This window comes from Numida meleagris, chromosome 22 (assembly GCF_002078875.1).
Source record: "Numida meleagris isolate 19003 breed g44 Domestic line chromosome 22, NumMel1.0, whole genome shotgun sequence".
In the NCBI taxonomy this organism is placed as follows: Eukaryota; Metazoa; Chordata; class Aves; order Galliformes; family Numididae; genus Numida; species Numida meleagris.
This window is the reverse complement of record NC_034430.1, coordinates 5,568,287-5,594,789: the sequence shown is the minus strand read 5'-3', so window position 1 is coordinate 5,594,789 and position 26,503 is coordinate 5,568,287. Positions and strand designations below refer to the sequence as shown.

The 26,503-nt window shown below is 57.6% G+C and overlaps 2 protein-coding genes across 13 annotated transcripts in view; both read right to left on the bottom strand.

The window, feature by feature from the left end:
* Positions 1-26,503, bottom strand: part of MACF1 (microtubule-actin crosslinking factor 1) — a 112,038-nt gene that overhangs the window by 57,779 nt on the left and 27,756 nt on the right. For 8 of the 12 annotated variants that reach the window (XM_021375386.1, XM_021375384.1, XM_021375390.1 and 5 more), the window contains exons 6-39: positions 22,572-22,738; positions 22,189-22,301; positions 21,997-22,103; positions 21,641-21,760; positions 21,461-21,556; positions 21,085-21,212; positions 20,899-20,992; positions 20,053-20,207; positions 19,654-19,930; positions 19,328-19,456; positions 18,992-19,069; positions 18,622-18,783; positions 17,917-18,021; positions 17,458-17,553; positions 16,989-17,114; positions 15,756-15,908; positions 15,133-15,287; positions 14,892-15,018; positions 14,312-14,495; positions 13,607-13,776; positions 13,217-13,395; positions 12,898-13,036; positions 12,219-12,412; positions 11,892-12,054; positions 11,536-11,619; positions 11,235-11,342; positions 10,521-10,619; positions 10,165-10,317; positions 9,847-9,935; positions 9,280-9,415; positions 1,518-6,671; positions 902-1,051; positions 411-626; positions 146-295 (exon numbers count right to left, since the gene is read on the bottom strand). In XM_021375386.1, coding sequence (XP_021231061.1) covers positions 146-295; positions 411-626; positions 902-1,051; positions 1,518-6,671; positions 9,280-9,415; positions 9,847-9,935; positions 10,165-10,317; positions 10,521-10,619; positions 11,235-11,342; positions 11,536-11,619; positions 11,892-12,054; positions 12,219-12,412; positions 12,898-13,036; positions 13,217-13,395; positions 13,607-13,776; positions 14,312-14,495; positions 14,892-15,018; positions 15,133-15,287; positions 15,756-15,908; positions 16,989-17,114; positions 17,458-17,553; positions 17,917-18,021; positions 18,622-18,783; positions 18,992-19,069; positions 19,328-19,456; positions 19,654-19,930; positions 20,053-20,207; positions 20,899-20,992; positions 21,085-21,212; positions 21,461-21,556; positions 21,641-21,760; positions 21,997-22,103; positions 22,189-22,301; positions 22,572-22,738 — 9,756 coding nt within the window. The remainder of the gene's footprint in view (positions 1-145; positions 296-410; positions 627-901; positions 1,052-1,517; positions 6,672-9,279; positions 9,416-9,846; positions 9,936-10,164; positions 10,318-10,520; positions 10,620-11,234; positions 11,343-11,535; positions 11,620-11,891; positions 12,055-12,218; positions 12,413-12,897; positions 13,037-13,216; positions 13,396-13,606; positions 13,777-14,311; positions 14,496-14,891; positions 15,019-15,132; positions 15,288-15,755; positions 15,909-16,988; positions 17,115-17,457; positions 17,554-17,916; positions 18,022-18,621; positions 18,784-18,991; positions 19,070-19,327; positions 19,457-19,653; positions 19,931-20,052; positions 20,208-20,898; positions 20,993-21,084; positions 21,213-21,460; positions 21,557-21,640; positions 21,761-21,996; positions 22,104-22,188; positions 22,302-22,571; positions 22,739-26,503) is intronic. The other 4 variants (XM_021375393.1, XM_021375394.1, XM_021375392.1 and 1 more) reach the window with 1 other exon arrangement.
* On the bottom strand, positions 22,749-26,497 carry LOC110387341. The gene has a single exon (XM_021375400.1). The coding sequence runs from the start codon at positions 25,811-25,813 to the stop codon at positions 24,749-24,751; it is 1,065 nt and encodes a 354-aa protein (XP_021231075.1). The 5' UTR covers positions 25,814-26,497; the 3' UTR covers positions 22,749-24,748.

The following is a 26,503-nucleotide window of genomic DNA, read 5'->3' as shown; positions in this document are numbered from 1 at the left end:
AGCAAACACAGCAGCTCTGCTCCTTCTGCGACCAAGGATAATGGCAAACCCACCGAGGCTCCAGGAGGAAAGGAGGATTAACAGCTTCTCCTCCGCACAGAGAACTTCATCCATGGGGAAGGATTGGGGGCATTGCCATGGTTACCTTATAGCGTTGGAGGCAGCGACTCAAGCTGCCTGCATCCGCCGTGTGCTGGTAATCGCTGCCGTCCAGCGCCCGCGCCGTGCCGGACACCCAGTGCAGCAGCTCCTGCAGCTTCCCCTGGAGGGTCTCGTGGTGCGCTGTGATTTCAGCCTGAAACGCAGAAGTGCCCTACTTACACACAAGGAGTGAGGTCCCCTGGGGAGGGCAGACCCCCGGCCGGGCAGGGCGGTGGGACAGAAGGCAGCAGGGACGGGCACGGCTCTACCTTTTGGGTTTCTGCTGCACCGCGAAGGTTTTGCAGCCGGGACTCCAGGACATCGCTCGCGGAGCTCAGAGACTTCTGGAGGTTCTTGGCGTCCTTCTCCAAAGCCTTCAGTAGTTGCTCAGGGACTTCTTCAGGCGGGTTGGCCACGATCCGCTTCACGGCGTCCAACTCCTGATTCACTGGAAAGCTGAGCTCCCGCAGCTCGGCGCCCAGGGCCTGGGGCAAGACAGCATCGTTACAGCTCCGATACGCTGACTTCATCTTCCCGCTGCCAAAACTGACAGCACTGCAGAGGTTTTGGAGAACCAGCTCCAAACTCTGCATGCCTCTACTGGAAAGATTCATTGCAACCGACCCCTTCGTGCAGCCCTGCTCGGCTGCCAGCACTCGACTGCCTTTCTCCAGGCTGTAAAATTCATTTCAGCCACGCTCAGGGAGTGTCACAGTGGGGAGAGACGGGGTTTGCACACAGATGCTGGGGCCGTGCTCACCTCTGCCTGCTGCAGCAGCGTCTGCAGCGCGTCCAGGTTCTGCTCCGTTGGCTGCACACGTTTAATTCTCATCTCAATGTCTCGCAGCATGGAGAGATAGGAGATGAGCTTCTCGTCGTGCTCCAGGCACATCTTCTTGCTGAACTTGATCTACAGAATCCGATGGTGAAACAAAAGCTCAGATTTAGAGAGAATAACGGATGGTTATATGTAATTTTAAAAAGAAGAAATCCCTTGATAGCATTCAGTTTCAGGGACTTTCCACTTGCTGGCCTTATCTCCAAGATTTACTACAGGAAAAATAAAACACATGGCTCTTCTTCCAACACAAGCTTAGAAATGGCAAGAGATCTATTGTGTTACAGTAAAAGTGCCAAAAAAGGGTCCTACTTATTCGTCACTTGTAAGTAACACTCCAGCAAAAAGAAGCCACAACAAAGCGATTTCAGTCATACATCACTGCGTCGTTTGCCAAATCCACTGCAGCTGATCCCGTAAGATCACCCACCAGACGTCTGTCCTCACGTTCTGTCCGCCCTCTGCGCTGAGGACCGGGGGCAAATCAAACACAAATCATTCAGAACCAGCAGTGAAACAGCAGACAGGGGTACTGTACCTGGGCAGGTCTGGCAGAGTCGCTCGAGGTCTCCAGCAGCTCTCCCTCCACGATGACCGGCAGCAGCAGCCCCCGATCGCCAGGACCCGGCTGCCGGGGCTTCTCCTGGGCGGCTTCTCCCTGGGGCCCAGGGGCAGCGGGCCCAGCAGCTCGGCCCGTGCTGACGGCTGCTGCTTGCTGCTGCAGGAGGTCAGCTCCGAGCTCCAGGGGGGGCGTGCAGGTGTCCTGAACTCCTGCGGGTTCCTCTCTGATGATTAACTCATCTGGTTTTTCGCTGACTGCGGCGAACGCATCACTGGTGGTTTCCGCTTCAGCCTTCTCCTGGCTCAGCGTCCCCTCCAGCTGCAATGCTGCAGAGGAACGGGGACCCTCCCTGACCGCAGCTCTCAGCACTGCTGCTGCTTCCCCTGGTTCCGGGGGGGTGGGGAGCACCTGGACCCCTGTGAACTTTGCTGAGTCTTTCCCAGGGATTGGCTTTGCTTTTCTATCCCTGCTGCTCTCCATCTGCTTTTGCTTGGCTGCATCTTCTGCCCAGCCAGCAGCAAGCTCCTTGGGGGCAGCCTCAGGCTTTGGTTCTGGAGCTCCTGAGACAAAGTCCTCCTCTTCCACTTTCCCTGGAATTTCTTTGGATATTGGAATGGGAAGGGACTGCTTTTCTACAGAAGGTTTCTCCAGCTGAGCTCTGTCTCCTGAGACATCAGACTGCTTTGTTCTCCTTTTCTTGCTTTTTTGTTTCTGGGCAGGTTTTAACTCAGTTTCACCTCTTCCTTCCTGATCACCCCGACCTTCTGCCTCCGGTCTGGGGATTTCTCCCACAGCTCTTCTACCTGCAGGTTTGTCTCTTGCAGGCTTCACAGAGACACTGGCCTCAGGGGTTTCTCTGGGCATTGTAGGACCCAACTCCTCCTCTCCTGGACCCATAGATTCCCTGGGGGCTGCTTGTGCTCCCTGCTCCCGGATGCCCACCCTCTCCCCTTGCTCAGAGGCCATGACTGCACCTTCTGCCAGAGCCCCATCCGCACTCACAAACCCTCTCCTCCTCTCCTTGCTGTCCTTAGCACTACAAAGCTCTTCCTCCAATCCCGCTACCTTCCCTGTCCCCAGCTCTGCTGCTTCCCCTCCTGCTTCCTTCCCCCTCGCTGCTCGCACATGGGAGCTGCCTTCTGCAGTCCCTGTCTCCGTCACCTTCATCACCATCTCTACAGAGAGCGATGCTGCACCCAGTGCTGAGGGGTATCCTGGGACTGTTTCACCCATTTCTCGCTGCTCTCTCACACTCTCCTCTGAAGCCTCCAGAGGGATCAGCTTTGGTTTCCCTCCCTTTGCTGGGGACCCGGATTTGTGCTCCGCACCATTGGACATAGCAGCACCGCTATGCAGGACCACACCTTCCTCTTTGAGAGATCCTTTTTCCACTTTTTCCTGGGAAAGGGGGGGTATATCCACCGTGAGAACCTCGGAGCCATAGTTCTCTAATGACGTTTGCGCCTCTTGAAGAGCAGCAGCTAACCTTTGGCCAATCAGTCCCTTTTCAACAGCTTCCTCTAACGCCAATCTTTTCCCACTGCTAGCGTCCACAATGCCGCCGGCCCTCAGCTGCCTGCTGCCGATGACCGTGGCCATCCCCTCGTCCAGCAGCCCCCGCTGCAGAGCGGCCTGCAGGGACAGCCTGCTGCTGACAGCCCCCTCCACGAAGCCCCCGCTGTCGGCCTGGCCCTGCAGCAGCCGCAGCGTGGGCAGGGGGTCGGCCCTCCCCGTCCGCACCGCCTCGGCACACGTCAGCGCTCTGCCCGACGCCTCGTCCCGCATGGCCCAGAAGGGATGCACCTCCAGGTACCTCTGCCCAGACTCAATATCAATTTTGCACTTCTTTACCAACTCGGCGTAGGGCACGACCATGCAGCTCTCGGGGTCTACGATGCCATGTTTCAGCTCCGGGGAGGACAGGGCTTTCTCCACCACCTCCCGGGGCAGCAGCCCCTCCTGCACCGCGCGGCTGAGTGCCATCCTCTGCCCAGAAGCGGGATCGATAACGCTTCCAGTCCCAGCCTGGATTTCTTGCACTTTCCTCTGGAATTCCGGGCTAACGATCCCTGCCAACACCGCCTGGGACAAGGGCAGCTTTTCCTTCGTCACAGGGTGAGTGCATTCCTGCAGGCACACGCCTTCAGCCTTCATGAGTTCATTACACAGATCTTGATCGATCAAGCCGTGTTTCATGGCGTCACTGACCGAGAGCCTCATTCCCGACACGTGGTGAAGGATCCCTCCGCCAGCAATCTGCTTGGTCAGCAGCTGAAATGCTTTTTCCCTCTCAAGGAGCCCTCTTTCAACAGACTGAGCAACAGACAAAGGCTGCTTGGTTTTGGGATCCACAATCCCGCTGGTTTCAGCCTGTAAGCTAAGGAGCTTCTGCCTGGTGGCCTCGTCGGTACTTTTCCCTTTGGAAGCCTTCTCCAGTTTGACCAGCTCCTTCTGACTCGTTGGCTCTATGAGGCCGAGGTTTGAAGCCAAAGTGACCGACACTTTTTTGCCACGTTTCAAGTCAACGATCCCTCCAGTAACCACCTGCCCCTCCAAGAGTCTCATCGCCGTCTCCTTGTCCAGAAGGCCAACGGCAGCAGCGTCCTTGATGGAGTACACAAAGTTATTGCCCGGGTCCAGAACACCACTGATAGCTTTGTCAGACACGAGGACCTTCTGGAGAAGCTTCTCATCCATCAGACCTTCTTCAATAACATCCTCGGTGGTTAAAGATTCACGTGTGTGTGAGTCAAAGAAGCCACTGAACATCCTCATTTTCTCCATGAGTTTGACAGCCGTGTGGCCGGGCACCGCACCGCAGGCCACAGCGTCGTTCAGAAGAAGAGTTCTGCCCATCTGCTCACAGACTATGCCACCGCTCTGGAGCTGGGTCAGCAGCATTTCCAAGCTGCTCTCCTCGTCCTGCTCCGGGGGCTGGGGCAGGGCTGCATCACCAACGCTCTCACCACCCGGCACTTCTTCCCTCTCTCCCTCTTCCACATGCAATACGCTCTCAATATTTTCAGTGTACTCCTCCACTTGCTCAGCCTCCGCAGTTCCAGTGAGCGCGGCCTCCTCTCCTCCCAGCGCGCCGTTCTGAACTGCCTCCTCATTCAGCGAGTAAATCTCTCCAACACCCTCTCCCTCTAATTCAGGTTCCTCCACATCCTGAGATCTCCCTGCCACAATTTCCAGTCTCTCTCTACTTTCACAAATATGCACCACCAAACGGCTTTCGCTTTTCACAACACCTGCCCCAGTTTCCAATGCCTTCTTCTGATCTTTGACGTGTTCCACTCCATCCGCTGCAGTGGGTTTGGACTCTTCTGCTTCAATGATCGTTTCCTCTGTTTCTCTGAATCCTCTACCAGAGTCGCCGGGACGTCCTGGCACAGATAATTTTACCTGATGCTTCTCCTTGCTTGTAGAAACTATTTGCTCTCTCCTGGATTCAGCATCAGTTTCACTTTGGGTGGTGGCCTGTTCAGTGCAAACCTGCCCCTGCTTCCCCACATGCACAACATCTCCTGCATGGTCCAGCAGGAGCCTTCCAGGCCCCACCACCACCTCCCCGTTCTCCAAAGCGGGTCTGGGTGGCAGGACCTTCTTGCTTTCTTCCTTTGGAGGAGCAAGCTGCAGCTCAAGCTGCTGCACAGCCACACCATTGCAAGGCTCTCTTTCAAGAGCTGCAGTTTCCTTTGTCTCTTCAAAGCCTTCCTTGTCTTCCAGTGGGTGTGCACAGGATCCATTTTCTTGGGTTTGGAAGAGGTCTTTAGTGAGATTGCTCAACTCTCCATCTACTAAGAGCAGCTTCTGCCCATCGTGGATGTTGATGTAGCTGTGGGTCATCAAGTGGAACATCAGCCTTTCATCGTCGCTCCTCAGCTCAGGGTCCCTTTGCCCCTGGTGCCCTGTGGGACCCCCTCCAGAGGAGCTCCTGCTTGGAGCACGGGCCAGCTGCACGCTGCCCATCACATCAGGTATCACCGTTGATTTCAGCTTCTTTGCCACATCTCTTTCTAAGATGCCATGTTCCACTGCTTTCTTCCAGGAAAGCACCTCAGTGGTTTCTGGTATAAAGACAGCCTTAATGAGCTGCCTCTTGCTGAGAATCTTGTAAGCCAGCTCTGTAGACAGGATCCCTTGCTCTAAAGCATCTGCAGCTGGGACAACCTCCCCTGTCTCCGGCCACAGGAGCCCCATGAAGGACTGGAGGGATTCCAGGATCACCAAAGCAACCCGTGGTGCTACCAGCTCTTTCCTTACAGCTTCATCAACTGTCAGTCTCTCTCCTGTGACTGTATCAACGATGCCACCTGTCTGAAGCTGCCGGATTAGAAGTGTGCATGCCAAATCCTGGTCAATTAAATTATGTCTCACAGCCTCGTCCACAGCCAGCCTGTGCCCTGTCCTGGGGTCAACAATGCCACCAGCAAAGAGCTGGGCTTCCAGCAGCCTCACCGTCACCTGCCTGTCTATCAGCCCTTCCTGGACAGCACGGAAGATGCTGACTTTTCTGCCCGATTTCAGGCTCACCATCCCACCCGCCAGCTGCTTGACCGGGAGCAACCTCAGTCCAGTGTCTTGGTGGAAGATGCATCGCTGCATGAGCTCAGATAGGTTGATTTTCTCAGCAGTGTTGGGGTCAATCAAATCCTTGTTACTCTCCAGGTGGGACAGCAGTCTGGAGTAAAGCTGGGGAGGAAGGAGCCTCTCTTGGACAGCTCTCTCCATGCCGATTCTGCCCTGGTGGGTTTTAAAGCCGCCGGTGACAAGTTCAACCTCGAGAATCCTTAGCCCAGTGCTCTCACTAATCCTCCCCTCTTCTATTGCAGCAGCGACAGGTAGGAGCTGTCTCCCTTCATGTCTGACTTCATGCACCTGCTGAAGAGCATCCTTCAGCTCCTGCAGCACCTGGAACGTCCTGAGGTTGATGATGTCTCTTGCCAGACCTTCCTCCAAGGAGAGTTTTTCACTGGTCTCTGGAACAACTAAGTCAGATGTGATCACCTGAGCCTCTAAGAGGACGAGGCCGGTCTCCTGATCTATAAGACCTCTCTGCATGGCACCAAAAACAGGGAATATTTCTACTGTGCCAAGATCGATCACTCCCGCCACTGCTTCGTTGCCCTGGAACAGAAAGAGAAGGACAAGAATCAAACCAAAATCAAGTATTTCCAGCACTCAGTTTGCATGAAGTCCAGGGAGTGGACCAAAAAACTCCAAACAGGCCCAAAAGCTAGTCCCAAAGTTTCTGAAGTGCAACTCCAAAGGCATCCCAGCACATTGGTGCACTTGCTAGCTTTCAGATTGCGAGCAAGTTTTGATGCTCAGCTAGCCCATCACCAAGGGCAGCACCAAAATGCTTCCAGCATCCACCACCAGTAACGCAGCAAAGCAGCAAGCAGCAACACCCAGAAGTGCTCCTACTGCTCCATGGAGCAACAGGGAAGGAAACTGACACAGACACCAAAGCTGATCCACAACTCAAGTTTTAAAAAAAAAAAAAGAAAGACAACACGAATCCCACTGCATACTAACAGAGGAGAACAACCCCAGAAGATGTCCCTTCAGGGTAGGTAGGAATCTCTTCCAGTACAGTTTCCACCCTGATTCCTGCCGTGCTTAAATGCTGCCCTTTAGTGCCAGGCGCCCAGGGAACACCACAGGCCTCGTGCTCCCAGCAGCACTGACCAGCCATGCACTGGGGCACAGGCACTGCCCCCGGCATGCACAGCAGCTCCCCAAGCACGTCCAACTGCTTTGCCCTACACCGGCATCTAGCTGTGCTCTTAGGGGGCAAGGGAAGAAACAGAAGTTGTAGGTCCCAGCACGGGCACAGTGACAGACTGGGGACTTTGGTATTTCTGGAGGGGCTTTTTTTTGCTGGTACCCCCACAGGGAGGTAAGAACTAATAGCAAAGAGTAACAGCACTCTGGACCTTCAGATTTCTCCCGGCTGGTGTAGAGTTGACTCAAGCACTGTGTTATTTCTGTTGGGGTGGGGAGGAGCGATTCTGCACCACAGAACCTCAGGACCAGGTGAGGCCAGCAGCCCTGGCCCTGAGAGCACCCCAGTGCCCCCCACCACGGGCAGGGTGCGTGTGCTGGGAACACCAGCCAGCACCGCCAGACTCAGACACGCACCTTCGGAAATGAACAAGCCATGGAAAGACAGAGAAGAAGAGGTGAAAGAGAATGATAAAAGAGGAGATGGGAGGAGGGGGAGTAAAAGGCTTTTACTTACCAGAGTTGCAGGGTGTGCCTTGAGCAGTTAAAGACAGAGCCTTATGGAGCAGTTCAGCCGTATCACACACAGTGTAAAGCTTGGTGTTAGCGTCCAGCATGCGACCGTTTTGTTTGCAAAAAGAACCCCCCACACAGGTCGTCCTCTTTCACTCTGTGTGCTTTGTTTGTTTAAGTCCCAGAGGGTTAGTTAAACTCGTAAGCAAGGATGTCAGTTAATCTTAAAAACAGTTGACATGAAACACAAACTGTACAGGGACACATCATGCTCAATTCAGCGCGCTCTGCTTTGCTTATTTTTTTTTTTCTTTTTAACTTTATAACGTCTGTCTGACAGTTGGATGTTTTCAGCAAGCAAATGTTAAGAGTCCTTCGTGCTCCCTGTACGATGAAGCAACTGTACCCCATGGCAGCCACGTCGCAGCCTCACGTATGGGCCATGGACCTGCGGCACAGCCCCAGTGCCAGCCCTCGTTTCATTTCTTGGGCTTCAAGAGTGTGAGTGAAGGCTGTTCTGACCCAAGCCCCGCCGCAAGCAAGTGGCCCAGCGAGGCCTGGACAAGGCCCGCACACCACAGCCGTTTTCCTGCCCACGAGGGAGGAAAAGGGAAAGAGGGAAAGGATCGAGTGCCCTTCCCACTGGCAGGCTCCTTCCAGCCGCCATGGCTGAGCCGTGGCCTAGTGCTGGTGGGACTCACGTGGAGACAGCCAAAGTGCTGGGGAGGCCGATTCGAAGGGAGATGCTATACTGTTAGGTGACAGCTGGAGATACAGATCTCAGATGAGTCCACGGCCTGCTAGAACAGGGCTTCACTCACTGACCCAGCACCAAAACCAGATCCGAGCAGGTCATTGCTTCAGGGTACAGGGAGCCAGCAAGCAAACACACAAATATATCCACCGACACATGTATACACACTTATAGAACACGTACATGTATATCTGAATGACTGCAGACAGCTGGCACAGAGGCAGGAAGGACGCGCCTGGAGCACTGGGGCATGCGGGGCCCTGAGCAGGCCGCAGCCCTGCAGGGTCAGTGGGACAACACAGCCCCTCCACTTTGGGGGGGGGGTCTTCCTTCAGCCACGACCCCACCAAAGCCCTCACCGCGCCGTGAGGCTGCGCAGGGCAACGTGCTCTGCAGGAAGCCTCCTCCTTGTGCCTCCTGCATGAGAGGTCCAGCCCTCCCAGTCAGAAGGGCATCCCGTGGAGGAGGCAGACTGCTAGGGGAGCACTTTCAGGACTGAAGTCCCTTTACCTCTTTGCTCACCATGTGAGCAAGCCAACCCTTTTTCAAGCTCTGACTGAAAGTATTGCCAAGGGCAACTCTCAGTGAGCTGCACCAGGGCTCCTGCTGGGCCACCAGCCACCAGCCCAGCCCTCAGGTGAGGCCTGGACAGAAGAGATGGGAGGACAACCACATGCCAGTGAGTTGGTAGCCATGTGACACACAACCAAGCAACATCGTTTTCAGCCCCTTTTTCAGTACCTTGTGCTCTGTCTCCTGAGCCAGCTGGCTCTGCAGCTGCTGGAGCTGCTCCGTGGAGTCAGTGCAGAGTGCCTGGTACGTGTCCTTCAGTGCAGTGATCTGAGCAGAAATCTGATCCTTCTCCTGATGGGAAAGCCTGCAAGGGAACGGGAAATGTCTCAGGGGAACTCCACAAAACATCTCCCAGCTCCAAAGAATGGGCATGATCTTTTCCTGAAGAAAAAGGCCAAACCCACCACGAGTCCCCTCTTCCCACTGCCCTTCCCTCTCTCCTTGCATGGAGAGTAATTGTGCTTGGCAAAGGCTGACCGGCATTATAAAGACCAAACCCCCAAATGCTGGATCACCACTGAAATGTATTAGTATTGTCCTAGAGGTACAAACATGTTTCGTATTTCATAGCTGTTGTTGCAGGTGAGAAAAATGGCTCTTTTCTGTGTAGCTAGTCATTGTTTTCAATGGAAATTGGGCGTGGACTCTGAGGACACCAGCCCACCAGTGCCCACCCCCAGGTAACTCAGCTCCCCACTGCTGCCCCCGCCTCCCCCCTCCTCGGGCTGCACTCACTTGTGGTTGTGCTTTGCTAGGAAGATTTGTGACGTTTTGATGGCCTCAGAGACCTGTTCCTTCTTTGCAGCCAGCTCCTCATTGAGGGCCTGTTGAAAAAGCAGAAGGAAGCTTAATTCAACTGTGGAAGAACGGCAGAAGTTAAGCAAACAGCCTCGTGGTTGCCCCCACAGTGCATTTCATAGAAAGCCTCAGGGCTTGTGGTCATGAGAGAGGTAGGAGTGCTCTCCTGGAAGCAGAATAGCACAGTGACACCAAGAGGACAGGGGACATGTAACATGCATGGGTGGGAGGTGGGCCCAGGAGGTCCCTGCTTACCCGCTGCTCTGAGATGGACTTCTCGATGTCGCCCAGCTCCCTGCTCTGGGCAGCAGCTGTTCTGCCTTGCACGCTCTGCTTCAGGCCCACAGCCCAGCCCAGGAGCTCCTTCACCTTGTCCACGTGCTCCTGCTTCTCCTCCTCCACCACTTTCTGCAAATCGAGGAGAAAGAAGACAATCGTGTCAAAGAGGCCCCAGATTTCCAGAGGCTCTCAGGAGCAGCACCTGAGACACAACCTGAACGTGGATCTGAAAGCTGAGGGCAGATGTTAGAGAAGCAGAGCAGCATCCTTGGGCTGCTAGGAAGCGAGTCTGTGTGATCTGAATGCAGCTCAGCTCCATGCAATGCCCTCACCTCCTCCTCCTCCAGCCGCCGCAGAGCATCGCTGATGTACTTGACGTGCTGCGTGGTCAGCGTTACTAGAGCTGTGTACCGAGTCCGCAAATCCATGAACTGCAAAGGGAGGGAAGGGAAAGGGGGGCACATCAGTCACCGCCAGCAGAGCCGGTGCAATGCACTTTACAGCACGTGACATGGATGCAGCATCTCTGCCCTGGAAAGATCCCCAGGCACCTGGTACAGCCCCACTGACTGCAGCAATGCCGGAGGGGAAGGACGTGGCCACGCACTGCATGCTGCACAACACTGGAGCCAAGGGGAGACTGGTCACGGACACAGGGCGGGTGCTCAACTCTTACAAAGAGGGCTGCTGGGATCTAATATCCACACGGAGCAGACAGGGCCTTGAAAGGTCTCATCCCAAAGATGCACACACAGTAATGCTGCATGGTTCTCCGGTTATTTACCTCGCCGGGGCGAAGGGCTGAGCCGACCCTGCTGCATTTGGCCCAGGGGTTCCCAGCAGTCCAGGTATTTCTTACCTGGTGCTCAGAGCACTAAGCCATCCTCTCTGGCTATTGGAAAAAACAGCGAGGGTGGAAACTGTACTTATCCAGAGTTCAGCAGAAAGGAGCTCATTTTACAGAGGCCGCTGGGCGGATGGATGGAGTGGAAGAACCCCCCCAGCCCCACCCTGCTCCCTCACGTGGGGCACGGACGCGTCCCCACCTCCTGCGTGATGGCGTCTGAGGAGGACAGCATGCGCCGGCGCTTCATGGGGGACTTCTGCTGCGACTCCACAAAGGCACGGTACGTCATGAGCTGCAGCTCGTAGTCCTGCAAACACAGCCGGGGTGGGGAGAAGATGCTGCAGTCACTTCTTCCACACCTGCACCCTCAGATCTCCAGCTCCTGCTGGCACGCAGTCACCTCTCTGCTAACCAGGAGGTGAAGAGCAGGCAAGATGCAAACTGTCCTGGGGCTGTTCCTGCCCCATCAGCTGTGCCCTGGGTTTAGGAAGGGCCCATACCTTGACAGCAGCCGAGTACTGCTGGGAGAACTTCTGACACTGGTCCAATTTGGCTTGATTTTTCTCGATTTCTGCAGCCAAAGCCTTCAAAAAAAATTCAGAGCAAAAAATGATTGTCAGGACAACTGCCACAGGTGAAACGTGCCAAACTTCAGCTCCTGTCTTTTCACTTTTTGGTGAAGCCTTAGAGACTCCAGTTTTTTATGCATGGCCCATTTCAACCTCAAGGTAAGGAGCTTCTCTGCCAGTCTTAAAGCACTCATGCTCTCAAGCTCAAAGATAAAGGCATTTTAGCAAAAGAAGATGCAGCCAGGGCAGTGAGCACGCTGCCAGGACAGCCCACGCTCCCATCTCACCGTCTGCTGGCTCAGCTGCTCTGACAGCACCCGGCTGTCCTCTGCCTGCCCAGGTTTCATCAGCTCCTGCTGGGTGGTGATCTCCTCGATCCACTGGATGAGGGCCCTGTGGCACTGGCGGTAATCGCTCAGCACCTCCTGGATGCTCTCCAGCTCTGCGTGGCTGAAAGAAGAGTGGAGACCAGAGGGGGGTCAGGTTAGAGGGGTCCACACGTTAGAGGGGTGCCCCAGTCACTGGGGGATTCCCCTTGGGGTGAAGACGCCCGACCCAAGCTCTCAGCTGAAGCGTGACAGCAGATCTGGGAATGGAGGTGGGAGGTTTCTCACCGGGTCTCGATCTGGGTGCAGGCTCTCTGCCAGCGGTCCCACAGCTGGCTCCCCTTCTCCTGGTAGCGCTCGAGGTCGATGCTGCGCTCCTGTCTCAGCTGGTACAGCCGCTCTCCCACTGCCTTCGCCTTCGCCATCTCCTCCTCTAACACGGAGAACACCGAGTTCTTGTCCTTCACTTCCCCGAGCCATTGCTTCAAAAATAACAGGAAGCAGCTCAGGTTTAATGTCACAGAACGCAGAGCGCAGAGCTTCACCTAAAGCTGCCATTAAATCAGAGAGCCCTCTGTCCTGTAGCTGCAAACCAGCAAAGGTGCTCCACCTGGCTGCACCAGCTGCAGGCTGACTGCAGACCTGGGAGATGGCAACAGGAGACAGCACATCCCCAGCCTGGAGCAAGTCTGATAGGTTCAGCAGCCCCTGTCCTAGCGCAGCAGGACATGTAGCTGCTAAGACGTTGGCACGCATCAGCACGTGCCCTACAAGCGGAAGCACAAGGCCATGGCTGCTCCTTTGCCTTTACAAAGAAACAAGGGGGACAAGTCCTACCAGTAGCTATTTTGGACAGGAAAAACAGCAGACAACGTAAACTCAGCAGAGAAGGGGAAGGATGCTGCTCGACAAACGCCAAAGCATCAGCCAGTTTCTCTGTGCACTCTTTGAAGAGAGCAGCACCAACCTGCAGAGCACTTCTGTGCGCCTGAATTGCCGTCAGGTCGGCCGGGACAGCCTCCTCCTGGCTCAGCTTCACCTCATATCCCTTCACCAGAGACTCTGCTCCTTGGGTGTTACGAATGATAACGTCAACCGTCTTCAGCCTGGCAAGTCAGAGAGAGGCAGCACAATGACATCCCACGTTTGGCAGAGATCCTCTTGGCTGGGAGGCGGCTTGCGCCCCGTGTCACAACACAAATGGTTGTGGTAGAGGAGCAGAAGGAAGGTCAGTAGCAGAATCACACACAAAAAGGTGCCCAGGAGCAGAGGCACATCCCACTCACTTGTCCAGGTAGACAGAGGACAGCCCGTACATCTGGTCCATCTTGTTCACCACCAAGTCGAGCTCAGAACGCAGGCGCGGCGTGCTGGGGCCGGCGGGCGCTTTGTTGAGGAAGCTGTAGCAGCGCTCCGAAACGCAGCGCAGGTCGGACTTCAGGAGCTGCAGCTCCTCCTGCACGCGCTGCGGGAGGGAACGAAGGTGAAAGGAGCGCCCAAGCAGGCGGTGAAGGAGACGGGATGAGATGGAGCAGGAAGCCCACGTGATATTTACTACGCAGGAAGTTCCCCTCGAACCCCGCACCCACTGCCCACGTGTTCAGCCCAGAGAGGTTACAGCCACTGCAGGCCCACGCAAAGAGCAGCATCCAGCACCTCCCACCCGCAGGACTGACCTCCTGCTCGGCGATGCGGATGGCGTTCTCCTGGATGCTGTCACCATCCGCTCGGGTGCTGCTGGGGGACTGGATGCGGCTCACGAGTCTCTGCTCACACTCCTCCAGGCGCAGGCGGATGTTCTGGAGCTCAGAGAGATACGTCCTGGCAACTGTCTCGTCCTTGTCTTCTGCAGATTGGGGACAAACCACAAGAGCAGCTCACAGCCCCGCTCGGTACCTGCTTGGAGCCCAGGGTGCTGCCAACGCAGAGCTGGGGTCTTTGCTCAGGTGGAAAACAAGAGAATCAGATCTTCTCATTGAAATGGAGCTGAGAACAGGCCCAGCCACAGGGCACCTCTCTGAGACCCAGGTCCTAGCAGGACTCGGCTCTGAGCAGTGGGACTGCGGCTGCCACATCCATTTTGATAAAAGACCAAACACAGGAAGGACACATCCCAGCTGATGACTAAACCTGTCTCTGGTTTGTCAGTGTCAGGGGAAGAGGGCTCTGTATTAACCTGGAGCTGCAAAGCCAAGTCTGTGCTGCAGGAACACCATTGGACAAAGGCCGAATATTTGAACGGATGGAGGAATAAGTAGAGCAGCTGTTCACAATGCCATCCAGCTAGCTCAAGATAGATGAGAAAATGAAGCTGTCCCATAAATCCTTTGTTTATTAGTCCCCAAAGCTCGCGGTTAATCCATCAGCCCTGCGGAGCTCACCGTTCTCCATGGACTCCAGCAGCTGCTGGATGTGTTCCTTGGAAGACTCCACTTCCTCCTCCAGGCGCAGGCGGTCTGACACCGAGAAGAGCTCCGAGTCGCGGCTGTCCTGCAGGAAGTCCTCGTAGTGCGCCTGGAGGCTCCTCAGTGCCTGCTGGCACTCCCCCTGCGCCAGGGATCGGAGCTGCACATGGGAAAAGCAGCGCATCCATCACGGGATCACATCCCGAGGCTCACCGAAGCCGACCCCCCCGGCTCCATCACCTCCATTTGCTCTTTAGAGGAGAACAGGCGAGCTCCCCCGTGCTAGCCCCCTCCATCGCTGCTCATCCCTAATGAAACGCTAAGTCCACAATCCCTTATCCTTATTACAGCTCAGTGCAAACTGCGGATGTTCTTTTTACTGGGAAGAACTGCAGTCATTTTGTGCTGAGCCCCCGAGCTCAGGTTTTGCCATTGCCCCATGTGACTTCCTGGTCCCTGCAGCCCCTGCTCTTCCCTTTCATGCTCCCTTCCCCGTGTCACCGTGTCAGTGAGCGTGGACAGCGCAGCAGTGCAGGCACAGAAGTTTCTACCGCACCTTTTCCATGCTGAAGCTCTGCACCAAGGCTATGTCCTTCCTCAGGTAGTTCCAGGAGATGAGGCTCTTCGTGTTCATGTGGAGCTGGTGCCAGAGAGCCATCACTTTCTGGTACAACTGTTCCACCCTGCGATGGGAAGGAGCAGGTCCATCCCCAGCCCTCCCAGCACATCAGCCCTAACCCCATTTGTTGCACAAGGGGTCTCTGCAGCCCTGGGACCCCCCTGCAGCAGCAGGTTACCTGTTGGCCATCTCGATGGCCTCTTTGTTGGGAGGGGGGATCAGGAAGCACACAGAGGGCACCATGGCCTCGTTCCCCGTGGGGCTGATCACCTTCCACTTGGTTCTCTGCGAGTTGTCCTCCAGCACGCACTCGTCGTTCCGGCAGATGGTGATCTGCAGTGGCACCACCAACAAACACGCACCCATCAGTGGGGCCGCACCCACCTGCTGCTCACACCCCTCCCGCAGGGAAAGCAGCTTCCCCGTCAATCTCTGCAGCTCATCAAGCAAAAGCTCAGGACGCTGCCAAGTGGAGCGGCACGCTCGCGTCTGCAGAGGAAGGGGCCAGGAAGCGGAGCTGGCTGCCACCCACGTGCTGGTTTGGCTGAGGCTGATGAAGCCCATCCTCCCTGGGGAAAAGGGCTTTAACTCCTTCCCAGAATAAACCTGAGATGTGGAAGTCTCCTCCAGGAAGAACAGCTGTCTCCTTCCCTCCTCTCTTCCCACTGCATTCCTAATTTTCACTGACAGACACCACAAAACTACTTCTAAAACCTCACGGGCGCTTCTCCCCGCCACGCTGTGCCCTCCCACTCAAAGCCAGGCTCAAACCCACGCAGTACTTCCCCTCCCAGCCCTCACCTCGATCTGCCGATAGTCACACACAGCCTTGATGGGGATGGTGCTCTTCACCAGGTGCTCCGGGTTCCTGGGCCGGAGCTGAACGATGCTTTTGGACCGTCCCACCAGGCTGGCGACAGAGCTCTTTGACTGGATGAGCTGCTCCTTCTCGTCCTGGCAGGGACAAGGATGAAGCACAGGTTACTCAATGAGCAGGAGGAGGAGGAGGGAGGGAGGAGGAGGAAGAGGAGAGGTTTCTTAAGACACCAGAGCACCCCCACCCCAACGCTGCCCTTCCAAGAGCTATGCTGGGACTGCAGGGGATGGACAGACATCGGGACATCAGAGCTGCTGCCTGCCCAGGGTGGGGAGAAGGGGTCGGGAGAGATGGATGGGAGGAAAGATGGAAGGGAGAAGCCTTCGGACCAGGGGTGGGACCTCTCCAGTACTCCTCCCACTGCCCCCATGCATGCCTCTGGCTCTGGCTGTTAGGACAAGAGTGCACTGTCTTTCAAAAGGGAAAAACGAGAACACAGCATACACCAAAATTAAAGTCCCGGGAGGTTTTAAGTGGCAAAGAGCAGGACGAGCCCCAGCCCAAAGCCAGGGTGCCTGGAAGAGACACCACGGAAGCATGCTCTGCCTTCTAAAGCAAAGAACGGAGGCGTGTTTAAATCAGTGGCTGGAACGGGGGTACAGCTGCTGATGTGGGTCCTGCATCTCAGGAGATGTGGCCAGCGAGGGGTGATCGCACAGGTCTCTGGATGCAGGCAGAAATCTGCTGGTGGGAGGAACTGCTGCACCCGATTCCCTAGGTGATGGGTGACCCAGGGGCTGGTGGCAAAGCTCCCACGGACAGGACAGGGATGAGTGTGCGTCGGGGGATTACTTGCAACTAGCCTGGCCACAAAGGTTTAAAGAGGATCCCAGAACAAGGCTCTCCCTCATGCTTTGTATTCTCAGGGTTGGTTAGTGTGCTATGAACAGTGCAGGATAATTTAATGGTAAAAGGTTAAAAAAAAAAAAAAAAAAAAGAAGAAATGATTAAGTAAACTACCTGTGCCTGTCCCCGGGAGCATGATTGGAAGAAATACAACTTTAACTTGTTAGGTAAGAAAGAGTGACAAAGAAGCTGCCAGCCTTCACACACACAGATTGAGCCCTTCCACCAAGGCTGAGGTTAACCCACAGCCCAGGTCCTCCCTGCCCACGTCTTCACACCCCACACAGGTGGCAGGGACTTCCAGAACCCACCATGGAGTCCTGCAGCAGGTCCTCCAGCCGCGTCAGGCTCGTGCTGTGGTCGCAGGAATACTTCCTTCTGATGGAGTCCTGCAGGTTGCGCAGGTACGTCTCCGACTCACGGGCGTCGCTGAAGAACTGCAAAGCCAAAGGGCGTCACAGAAACCTGCACAGCTCAACCCAGCGCTGCAGGACAGCACCCTGAATCCCAGCCAGCAGCGTCCTCCTGCCCCAGCCCCGTGAGATACTCCCAAAGAGCAGCTAGAAAGAGGCAGTTCAGAAACAGCACCCCGATGAGCAATGCAAGCCCCCGCTCCCCTCTGCCACAAAGGGAAAGCAGCCCATGAACCTCATGCACCAGGATGCAGCCAAGGAAGCTTATGCACTGGGATGCAGCAGATGCTCTGCTGCAACCCACACGTGCAGCAGGGTTTGCCCTCCCACTCAGACCCAGGGATCTGCAGCTCCCTGTCCTGTGTACCTGGAAATAGGCGGCGTTCTCCTTCACGTGCTGTTCCACACACAGGCAGAGCTGCTTGATCCACTGCCACTGGCTCTGCACTGCAGCGCTGTAGGCCTGGGGAACAAGCAGCAAACAGCAGTGAGCAATGAGCACTCACCAGCAAGGAGGGGTCACAGGAAGGACACAGCCACCGCCAGTGGGATGCACATAAATGGGCAATGCTCTGCCTGCTGTCGGTCTGTTTGGACGCAGACAGAGCACAGGAAAGCAGAGCAGGAAGTGGCACACGAGGGCTGCTGCAGGCACAGGCTTCCTCCCACCTGCTGCCTGCAGGACCCACGGCAGAACCAAGCCCTCAGCCCCACTACGTGCTGCTGTCAGCTCTGGTGCTGTGAGGGCACCCTGGGCAGGGCAGTAGCTCTGCACATCTCCCACACCCTTGGCAGAAGATTTACTGCCCCACAGCCACCCGCTCACCTCCACAGTTTGCTTGGCAGGGTGGTTCTCCAGGGCCAGCAGCTCGGCGGTGTCCTGGAGGGAGCGGAACACGTCCTGCTTCTCCTCCAGCTCCATCGTCAGCTCCTGCGTGAAGGACACAAGCACGGTTCAAATCTCAGCTATCAGCAGCAGCCTGCCTGCACAGCACGTGTCCGGCTAATGGAACAAGCGGTATCAGAGCACTGCAGTACACAGCAGCAGATCTCAGCTGCTGATAGGAAACCAGCAAGGCCTGTCCGAGCACCATCAGGTTGCCTCGTGCACCAAACACACAGGGCAGACCTAACACCGGAGCTGGAAGCCTGCCCAGGGACCTCCTCAGTTTCAAACATTACAATTGTGGGAAGACAGCAATTTATTTATATTGCTTTAAAGAGGAATCAGTTTTCCTCTTTAGCCCAAACTTTTTTTTTTTCTTTCTGTGTAAAGATGTCTTTAGTTTAAAGCAGCGCTAAAAGACATCCTTTGATACCCTTCCAATTGACGCTGAATTGAGCAGACTCTTTTTTGTGCCTTCAGCCCTAGGGAGAGCTCTTTCATCAGCTGCACTCGTGAGCTACAAGCTCAGTGACACAGAGGGAGCATGCACCATGCACCATGCATCCCTGGGACTTCTGCATGGAGCTCGAGAGCAGCATGGTGCAACCAGGAGCGTGCTCACCCCACCCAGCCCCGGGCGCTCACCGAGAAGTAGTTTCTCTTGGCTGCGATGTTGGGGTTGTTGTCGCTCCAGTCATAGGCCAGTTCCTCCTCCTCCTTCTCATTCAGCCATATCAGCTCAGCGGTGGCCCGAGACACAAAGCCGTGCAAGCTCTGGAGGTGCCTCAGTCGGAAGCTCGAGGTTTCCTGGACACAACAAAGTGACCCATCCCCTGTGTGAGCTCGGAGAGCTGGGGCTTAGCCTTGAGAGATGCTGCTCCCTCACTGCCCTGCAGCTGAGCAGTCCCTCCCGCCCTCGCAGCAGAACTGGGATGCTCGACCCGTGTGCCCAGGACACAGCAGGAGCTCCCTGCAGCATCAGGCAGCACTTGAGGTGCAGATGGAGCCCACTCACCATCAGCTTGCAGTACTGTGTCTCCAGCTTGCCAAGCGTCTCTGTGTAGCTAGCGCGGAAATTCTGAGACATTTTACCCTGAGGGATGAAAGCATTCCCATTAACCGATGCAGGACAGCATCCTTCAAAACCCCATCTCCAAAATCCATCTCCCCGGCCACACATGAGCAAAAGGAGGCAGAGAGGATGCTCAGCAGCAGCCCAGCATCATCCAGAAGCTGTCCTTAAAAACCCACCTGCCCCATCCACCTCTACCCACAGGAGGTGACATCCTGGCACTGCCACCTTCCCACACACACAGCACCAGGCACTGCGTCCCATCCCACGCTGCCTCACCTCGTACAGCCGTGCCTCCTTGACGCTGGAGCCCAGCTCCTCCACGCTGCTGTGGATGTGCCGCTGTGTCTCCAGCTGGGTCTCCACGCTGGGCAGGTCGCTGCCCCACTCTGCCCGCTCCAGCCTCATCTGAAACAGGCCAAGAGCCCAGGTCAGCCCTCCTGGGCTAGGGGCTCACCTCAAAGGGCAGGGGAACCGCAATGAAAATTGGGATCACACGAGAGAAAACTCAAGACAGAAACTCGGAGCCATCAAAACAATCACCATCTGCAGACAAAACCCCGGGCCCTCCCTCATCAGCGTGCAGGAGGGCAGCCCGTGCTCACCTGCATCTCCTCCACCCAGGCCAGCAGCTCGTACACGAAGCGCAGGCTGCCTTCGTCCTCGGAGGATGAGATGGCCACCAGCTCAGTCCTGGTCATGGGCTTCCTGAACCAGGAGGCGGATGAGGTGTGCAGCCCTTTGGTCAGGGACTCTCCCTTCAGCTGCGTGGTGCTCAGCGTGGGCGCGGGCGCCAGCTCCAGCGTGGAGAAATGTCCCTTCCTGTACAGGTTGGTGCACTCGAGCCTCAGTGTTACCAGCTCGTCCTGCAGCCGCATGATCCTGGAGGAGCAACCGAGGTGTGAGCAGACGGGGCTGATGCTGCGCTGCCTCCTGGCACGCACGAGGAGCGGGGACGACGTGCAGCACTCCCAGAGCCCACCTCCCAACACAGCCCCACTCACCTGAACGCCAGCTCCTCCAGCTGGTAGTAATTCTCATCCCGAAGGATCTGCACGTCCACCTGCAGCTGGCGGATCAGCCCCTCGCACTCCTGCAGGTACACCACGACGTCGGCCTCGTACTGCACCGGCTGGCCGGCCTCCAGGTGGGCAGCATCCTGCATGCAGACAGGAGAGACTGAGGGCTGCTCCCCCAGCCCCAGCACATGGGCGGAGAGAACAGAAACCCTGCACTGACTCCAGCACCAAAAGGGCCTTTTCATCCCTAAGCTCAGTTATGGTTGTGTCTGTTAGAACTTGCACCTCACGCAGGACGTCACCTTTAGAAAAGCTCCTGCAAACGAACTGAAAACTGAGAGAGATGCCCCATGCAGTGGCTGTCTCTTAGATGGGCACCTCACCTCTTGCTGGGGTTTAACAAGGCAGCTTCCAGCCCTTGCACCTCTCTGCACCTCCTTCTTCCAAAACAAAACACTTCCTCTTCAGAAATCTACTCCATAATTGGTAGGTACAGTCTGCAGCTGAGTCCTTTCTGCCACTCTTTCAGACAAACGCAGCAGATTTTTGTGCTTTTTTAAGCCTCGTGATGCCACAAGCTTTCCCAGAACCACAGTTGTCTCCCAATCCAGCAGCCCTGCAGGGTGCAGCCTGTCCGTCCCCGGTACCCACCACCATCCCTACAGCCCTGCTGGGATGGGCTCAGCACCCTACAGAAAGGAAAGCTATCCAGGGGAACTCAGCACCCCACAATAAACGGGAGGGACAGAGACGAGCACGAAAGAAGAGGCAGGAAAAAAGAGTCAGAAGAAGGGAAAATAACAGGATCAGCCCCCCTCAGCCCCCACTCACAGCTTGCAGTGTGTTCTTTGCGAGCGTGAGTTTTTCTTCGCAGCTCAGAGCACCATTCTGGATTTTGTTGGCGATTTGTAGCAGCAGTTCCAGCCTGTGAAGACAGAGGGGAGAAAATGAGAGAAAGGCGCTGGGCCACCCCTTTGGGCACGGGGGTGTCCCCATGGGACACAGGGGGGCACCGACCTCTCCACCGCCGGCCGCAGGAGCTTCTCGCGCTCCAGCATCTCGATGATCAGCTTGCCCCACTCCTCCTCCACGTCGTTGGGGTGGTACCCCTGGGGCAACTTGATGCGTCCAAACTCAATCCACACCTGCAGAAAACACCAGCAGAATGGCAACTCGCACCTCCCCAAGCTGGCCAAACTGCAGCAAGGAAGGCGCGGCTGTGAGGCAACGTCTCTGCCCCCGCTCCCGCTGAGTGCTCTTTGCTAAATAATTTGCCCCGAGGGTTATTTCCACTTCTCCATTCCAAAATAAACCTGGAGTGAGCACACTGTAGTCTTGCTGAAAGCACAGCACTCCCACCTGCAAGCCTCTGGGCGGCCGTGGCGAACCTCACCTCTAACAGCTTGTAGAGCTCCTCTATCCTTCCCTTCTCCTGCTCCCTCGCCGGGATTTCAGTTTCTTTGAAGTGTATGTATTGGTTATAAAGTGCCTGCGGTGAGAAAGGCTGCATCAGAAACCGCCCTGGGGAACGGCACCGCGCGGCCCTGGGCACAGGGACCTCACCAGGACCCACCTTTAGCTCTACAGGGTTCTGGGGGAAGGATTTATCCGACATGAGTATCGTGTGCTGCTTGATCCAGGAGATGAGGGACTCCACGCGGGTCTGGTACTCCAGCCACCTCGAGTCCACCTCCTGCGGGGGACAACGCACTGCGGTCACACGCTGCCACGTCCCTGCATCCCTCTGGACCCAGGCATCCCCAGCACAGCAACAGGAGCGCCTGGCAGCACACAGGTAGCAGCCCGTGCAGCTTGGGAAGGCTGATAGGGAAGCTCCTTCCTCCCGCAAGCTGCTCCCAGCCTGCACGGGCGGAAAGGAGACCTCCGAGTCCCCCTCCCGCAGCCCAGGGGCCGAGCCGCATCGCTTACGATCGCACTGATCCCTTCTCCTCCCTCGGGGACTTTGGGAAAGGCATCGTAGATTGAAGACACGTAAGTTATCACCGACTTCTCATCCGGAGATGGAACGTCCACATCTGCAGAGGGGGAGCAGAAGCTGTGAGGGACCAGAGCAGGCACCGTGCTCAGCTCTGTCCCGCGCCGCCCTCGGCAGCCGCTCACCTTCAGCATCCAGCAGCCGCGTCACCCCCAGCCGCTCCGCGATCTCGAAGGCCTGCTCCAGGTTCTCCCGGTTACTCTGGATCTGCACCCGCTCCATGTCCACCAGATCCGGCCTGCAAGACACGTGCTGGAGTCCTGACACCGGGGCACAGCATCCCAACCTCGTTAAACCTCACCCCAACCCGCAGCCTGATGCCTGCGTCGCTTTTTCTGAACACCCGCCCTCAGCTCCTTGGCACAGGAGATGGTTCCAAGGTAAAAGAGACCCCACACACCTCAGCCACATACCCAGCAGCTGCACACCACCACCAAACACAGCGGTGGGCGGGGACCCTCGAGAAGCCCTCAGACTTCCCCCCCACCCACCGATGCTTCTCACCCACCTGTATCTGTGGATGAGCGCGTTGAACATCTTCCCATCGCTCCAGCACGAGGAGAAGTTGGTGCACTTCACCCCGATGTAACCCGCTGTCACCTTCTGCGTCCACAGCAGCAGCTTCTCCTTGGCCGACATGTCCCCCGACTCCCCGCTGATGTAGATGTCGGAGATCTGCGAGCAGGAGCACACAGGGGGGTGATGCAGGGAAGGCTCCACCAGGACACCCAGCTCCTGCAGCGGGGCTGGCAGCCCCCAGCAGAGCAGGGGGAATCTCCTGGTGGCTGTAAGGGAGAGGGCACATGCAGCCAGCAAGCTCGAGGACAGCGCTGGGCAGAGCAGAGCTGCAGGAGCAGTGCCACCAAGCTCAGCAGCGCCGCTCCTCGGGGCGGAGCAGTGCTCAGAGGAGCTGCTTGGTGCTGCTTGGAGGTGCTGCTCGCTGACACCCGGTGCAGAGGTGGGCTGTGCCAGGCCAGCACAGCAGCTCGGAGCAGGGCCACCAGCTGGCTTTGGTGGCAGAGGGCAGCGTGGGGATGCCACGTCCCAGCTCCTCCTCGCCATGCCCGGTGCAGGTGGCAGTGCCACCGTGGCCCTGCAGCATGGACCGACCATCGCCGATGCCTTTTGATAAGAGCACAGCACCAGCTGTGGATCCCAGGTTCGCACGTGATGGCACGCACGTGTCTCCAAGCCAGACTATTTCTGATTGACACGGCTTGCTCCCACCCATCCTTCCAGCTCTCCAATTAGCACAATTACCTCGCCTTAATTACGGGGCAGACAAAGGGGAGGGTGTGAGCTGCACACACTTTCTGGGTGCCAGCAGAACACAACCCAGCTGCTTGCTGAGTGTTCCTCCTCCCGGCAATGCTGGGAGCATCAGGACCAACCCCTCCTGCTGCTCCTCCGAGCCCAATTCATCCCCAAAGTGCCCCATCGCTGCCCCATCGCTGCATCCCCCAGGGCCTGGGCAGGAGGAATCGCAGGGCTCCTCCCGCCCACGCCGTGCCATTGGTATGCTGCAGCTCACCTCCCTCCAGCCTGATCCGCTGTCACGCACAGAACCGCTCTTTGTCAGCGCGGCCGCAGCCAGCGCCGCCGTTAACTCTTCCAGATCCAATGGCCGTGGTTGTGGGGCTGGGGGATGCACTGGGGTGGCTGCACAGCTCCCAGCATGAAAAGAACCCTCAGCAAATCCATGGAACCCCCATGCGCGGGGCTGTCCTGCCTTACTGCCCGGCAGGGACGCTCCTTGCTGCAGCCAGCCCCAGTAGTTCCGTTTTTTCCACCATTCCCAGCAGGGTTATCACCTGCCAGGTCCCGTCCCCCGAGTGCATCCACGCAGGAGACCCTCCTGGAGGTGCCTGGAGAGGCGCAGGGTGCGGCACCGGCTCCACCCTCCTTTCTTCCTCCATCAGTGCCAGGATCAAGATTTAGGGAGGCAATAGGTGGACGGTGACACCGGGCAGCTCCTCCCAGGCCTTTCCAGCATCAGCCTCCACCAAGCAACTGGTGGCCACAGCAGTGGCACCGGCCCTAACACGGCACAGGCACGGGGTGCACAGCCCAGCCCTCCCAGCGCTGCTCATCCCACAGCTGTGAGCAGCTCAGTCAAACCTGAGCATGAATTCACTCTATGAGCCACCAGCAACAGCTCCAAAGCCAAGCACAGCATCACCTCCTCCTCCTGGAGACCCTTCTCAGAACAGGCAAATAACCCATGCTCTCTCCCAACGATGCTCTGCCATCTGCCACCTCTGTCTCCAACTGCCCCTCTGAACAGCCTCAAACCCTCCGCTGACTTGTGGGGCTGCCCCAGCATCCCGTTGCTGAGCACAGGGGTGGCCCCAGGTGGGCGTGATGCCTGCAGAGCTCACCCAGCCCTCAGCCCCACACCGGGCTGCTGCTTCCCTCCATCAGAGCACGGCACAAGGACGAACCCGGGGGACGCGTTTTGAGCCCCAGACCACCACGCTCACCCCCCTGCACCCGCCACCGGCAAGGTCTGAGCACATTGCCCACAGCAAATGCAATCACACCAAGAGCCCAAGCACCCGCGGTCCCAAACCCACTGAGCTCACTGAGAGCCCACTCCCCTTGCCCGGGCTCCACGTGAACAAGGGGAAGAGGTCCTGCACCCGCTGCATCCCACCCAGCCTCAGGCCGCACCTCGCGGTGCACGGCTCAGCACCACCCGCAGAGGTGACCGTCCCCAGCAGCCACAATCACCGGGGTCTGCAGGACCGGGTTCCCCCACCCCACTCCAAACAGGGGACGATGGCGCACGCAGACACTGACCGTTCCTCTGCATGGCCTCGAGCCGCCCGCCACAGCCCGGCGCTGCGCGGTGTGCACACCTTCAGTGGGAGAAGCCGCAGTCCCAGCAGCTCTGGTGCTCCCGGCCCGCTCGCTGCCGTACCCCGAGGAGCAGCGGGCGGTGCCGCTGGAGGAGGACCCGCTGTGGGACACCGGCAGCCCGCGCCCATCGCCCTGCCCAGCACCAGGCGATGGCAGCTCCGGGGACTTCCCGACACCAGGATTTTCCAGCTGCTCCACCATGGGGGACGGCGTAGACAGTTCCGAAACGGTGCCCGGCTCCGCAGCGGAGGTCCATGCAGCACTGGAGCTTGGCTCCCCGCTGCCCCCTCTCCCCCACGTCCCTGGCGTGCTGCTGGCTGCCGGCTCCCAGCTCCACGCCGGCTGCTCTCTGCGCACGGGGCTGGCGGGGGACCCCTCGGTGCGGTGCTTCCCGAGCCCATCGGGGCCGCGTGGCAGCGGCAGCAGCACAGCCCTGGTGCTGCCCGTCCCACCGCGCTGCATCTGGACCAGGCGGCTCACGGCCCGCTCGCAGCCCTGCTCGGCGGGGTTCTCCAGCAGGCGGGCGATGACGGTCGTGCCCTCCTCGGGGGAATCCCCCGCCGTCTGCGCGCCCCTCGGCTCCAGCACCAGGTGGGCTTTCTGCAGCTCCCCCTGGAACCTCTCCTTCACTTGCACGATGCGCCCGGGGTCCCCCCCTGGGTGCTGGTTCCCATCGGGCTCCTCGTGCTGCGGTGCTGCCTCCAACTTCGGATCCTCATCCTCCCCGGGCACCGCCGCGGCCGGCAGCTCCTCCTGCGGGGCCACCGCCGGCACCGCTCTCTTCTTCCCCCTCCTCCTCCGTTTGAAGCGGACCCTTTTTTTAGGGGGCAGCGGAGCCATCCCGGCAGCTTTTTCTTTCGGCTCTTTAACGCAGCCCAGAGAATTCCCCATCTCCTCGGCGCCGAAAGCACCGGGAACGCCGCCACCGCTGCCGCCGCTCTTCTGCTCGCCGGCTCCCAAAAAAACCCCGGTGTCAGCTTCATGGGCTCAGCGCACGTTTCGCACCGCGCAGCGCTGCGGACGGCCCCCGGCATCCCCGCACGCCCGCCCGCCGCCGCCAGCCATCTTACAGCCCGAGCTGCAGCGAGACACATTCAAAGCATCTCACTGCAGTTCAGAAATCACTTGACCTAAAAGCAGACGGAGAGCGGATTGGCTGCGGCTTTCTCTCTCCAAATATGAGGTAATTGGAGCGCTGCCCTCAGCCAACACAAACAGAGAGCAGGAACCAGACAGAAAGCAGGGAAAGGGGAGGGGAGGCTGGGAGGGGTGGGGAGGGAAAGAAAAGCCACAAGAAAATGGGAAGGTTGGGAAAGGTACATAAAGGAAGGGGTGGGAAAGAGATGGGAAAAAAGCAGGGAGGAGTCAGAGCCGCTCCACACGCACGCGGATGGGGATGGGCACGGGGATGCAGAACGCTGCCAGCTCCCACGGGGCACTCCAGGAGGGCTGCTCTCATCATGCCCCCCGGCACCTAAATCCCCATAGCCCCAAGAACCCACACCACGTGCCCACCCCCCCCCCAGAGGGACAGCGCTGGGGCAGCCCCGTGGACACAGCAGTCCTTGGTACCCGCAGGAT

Coding starts and splice junctions, on each gene's coding strand:
- LOC110387341 (XM_021375400.1), bottom strand. CDS start 25,813: ATGGGGAATTCTCTGGGCTGCGTTAAAGAGCCGAAAGAAAAAGCTGCC.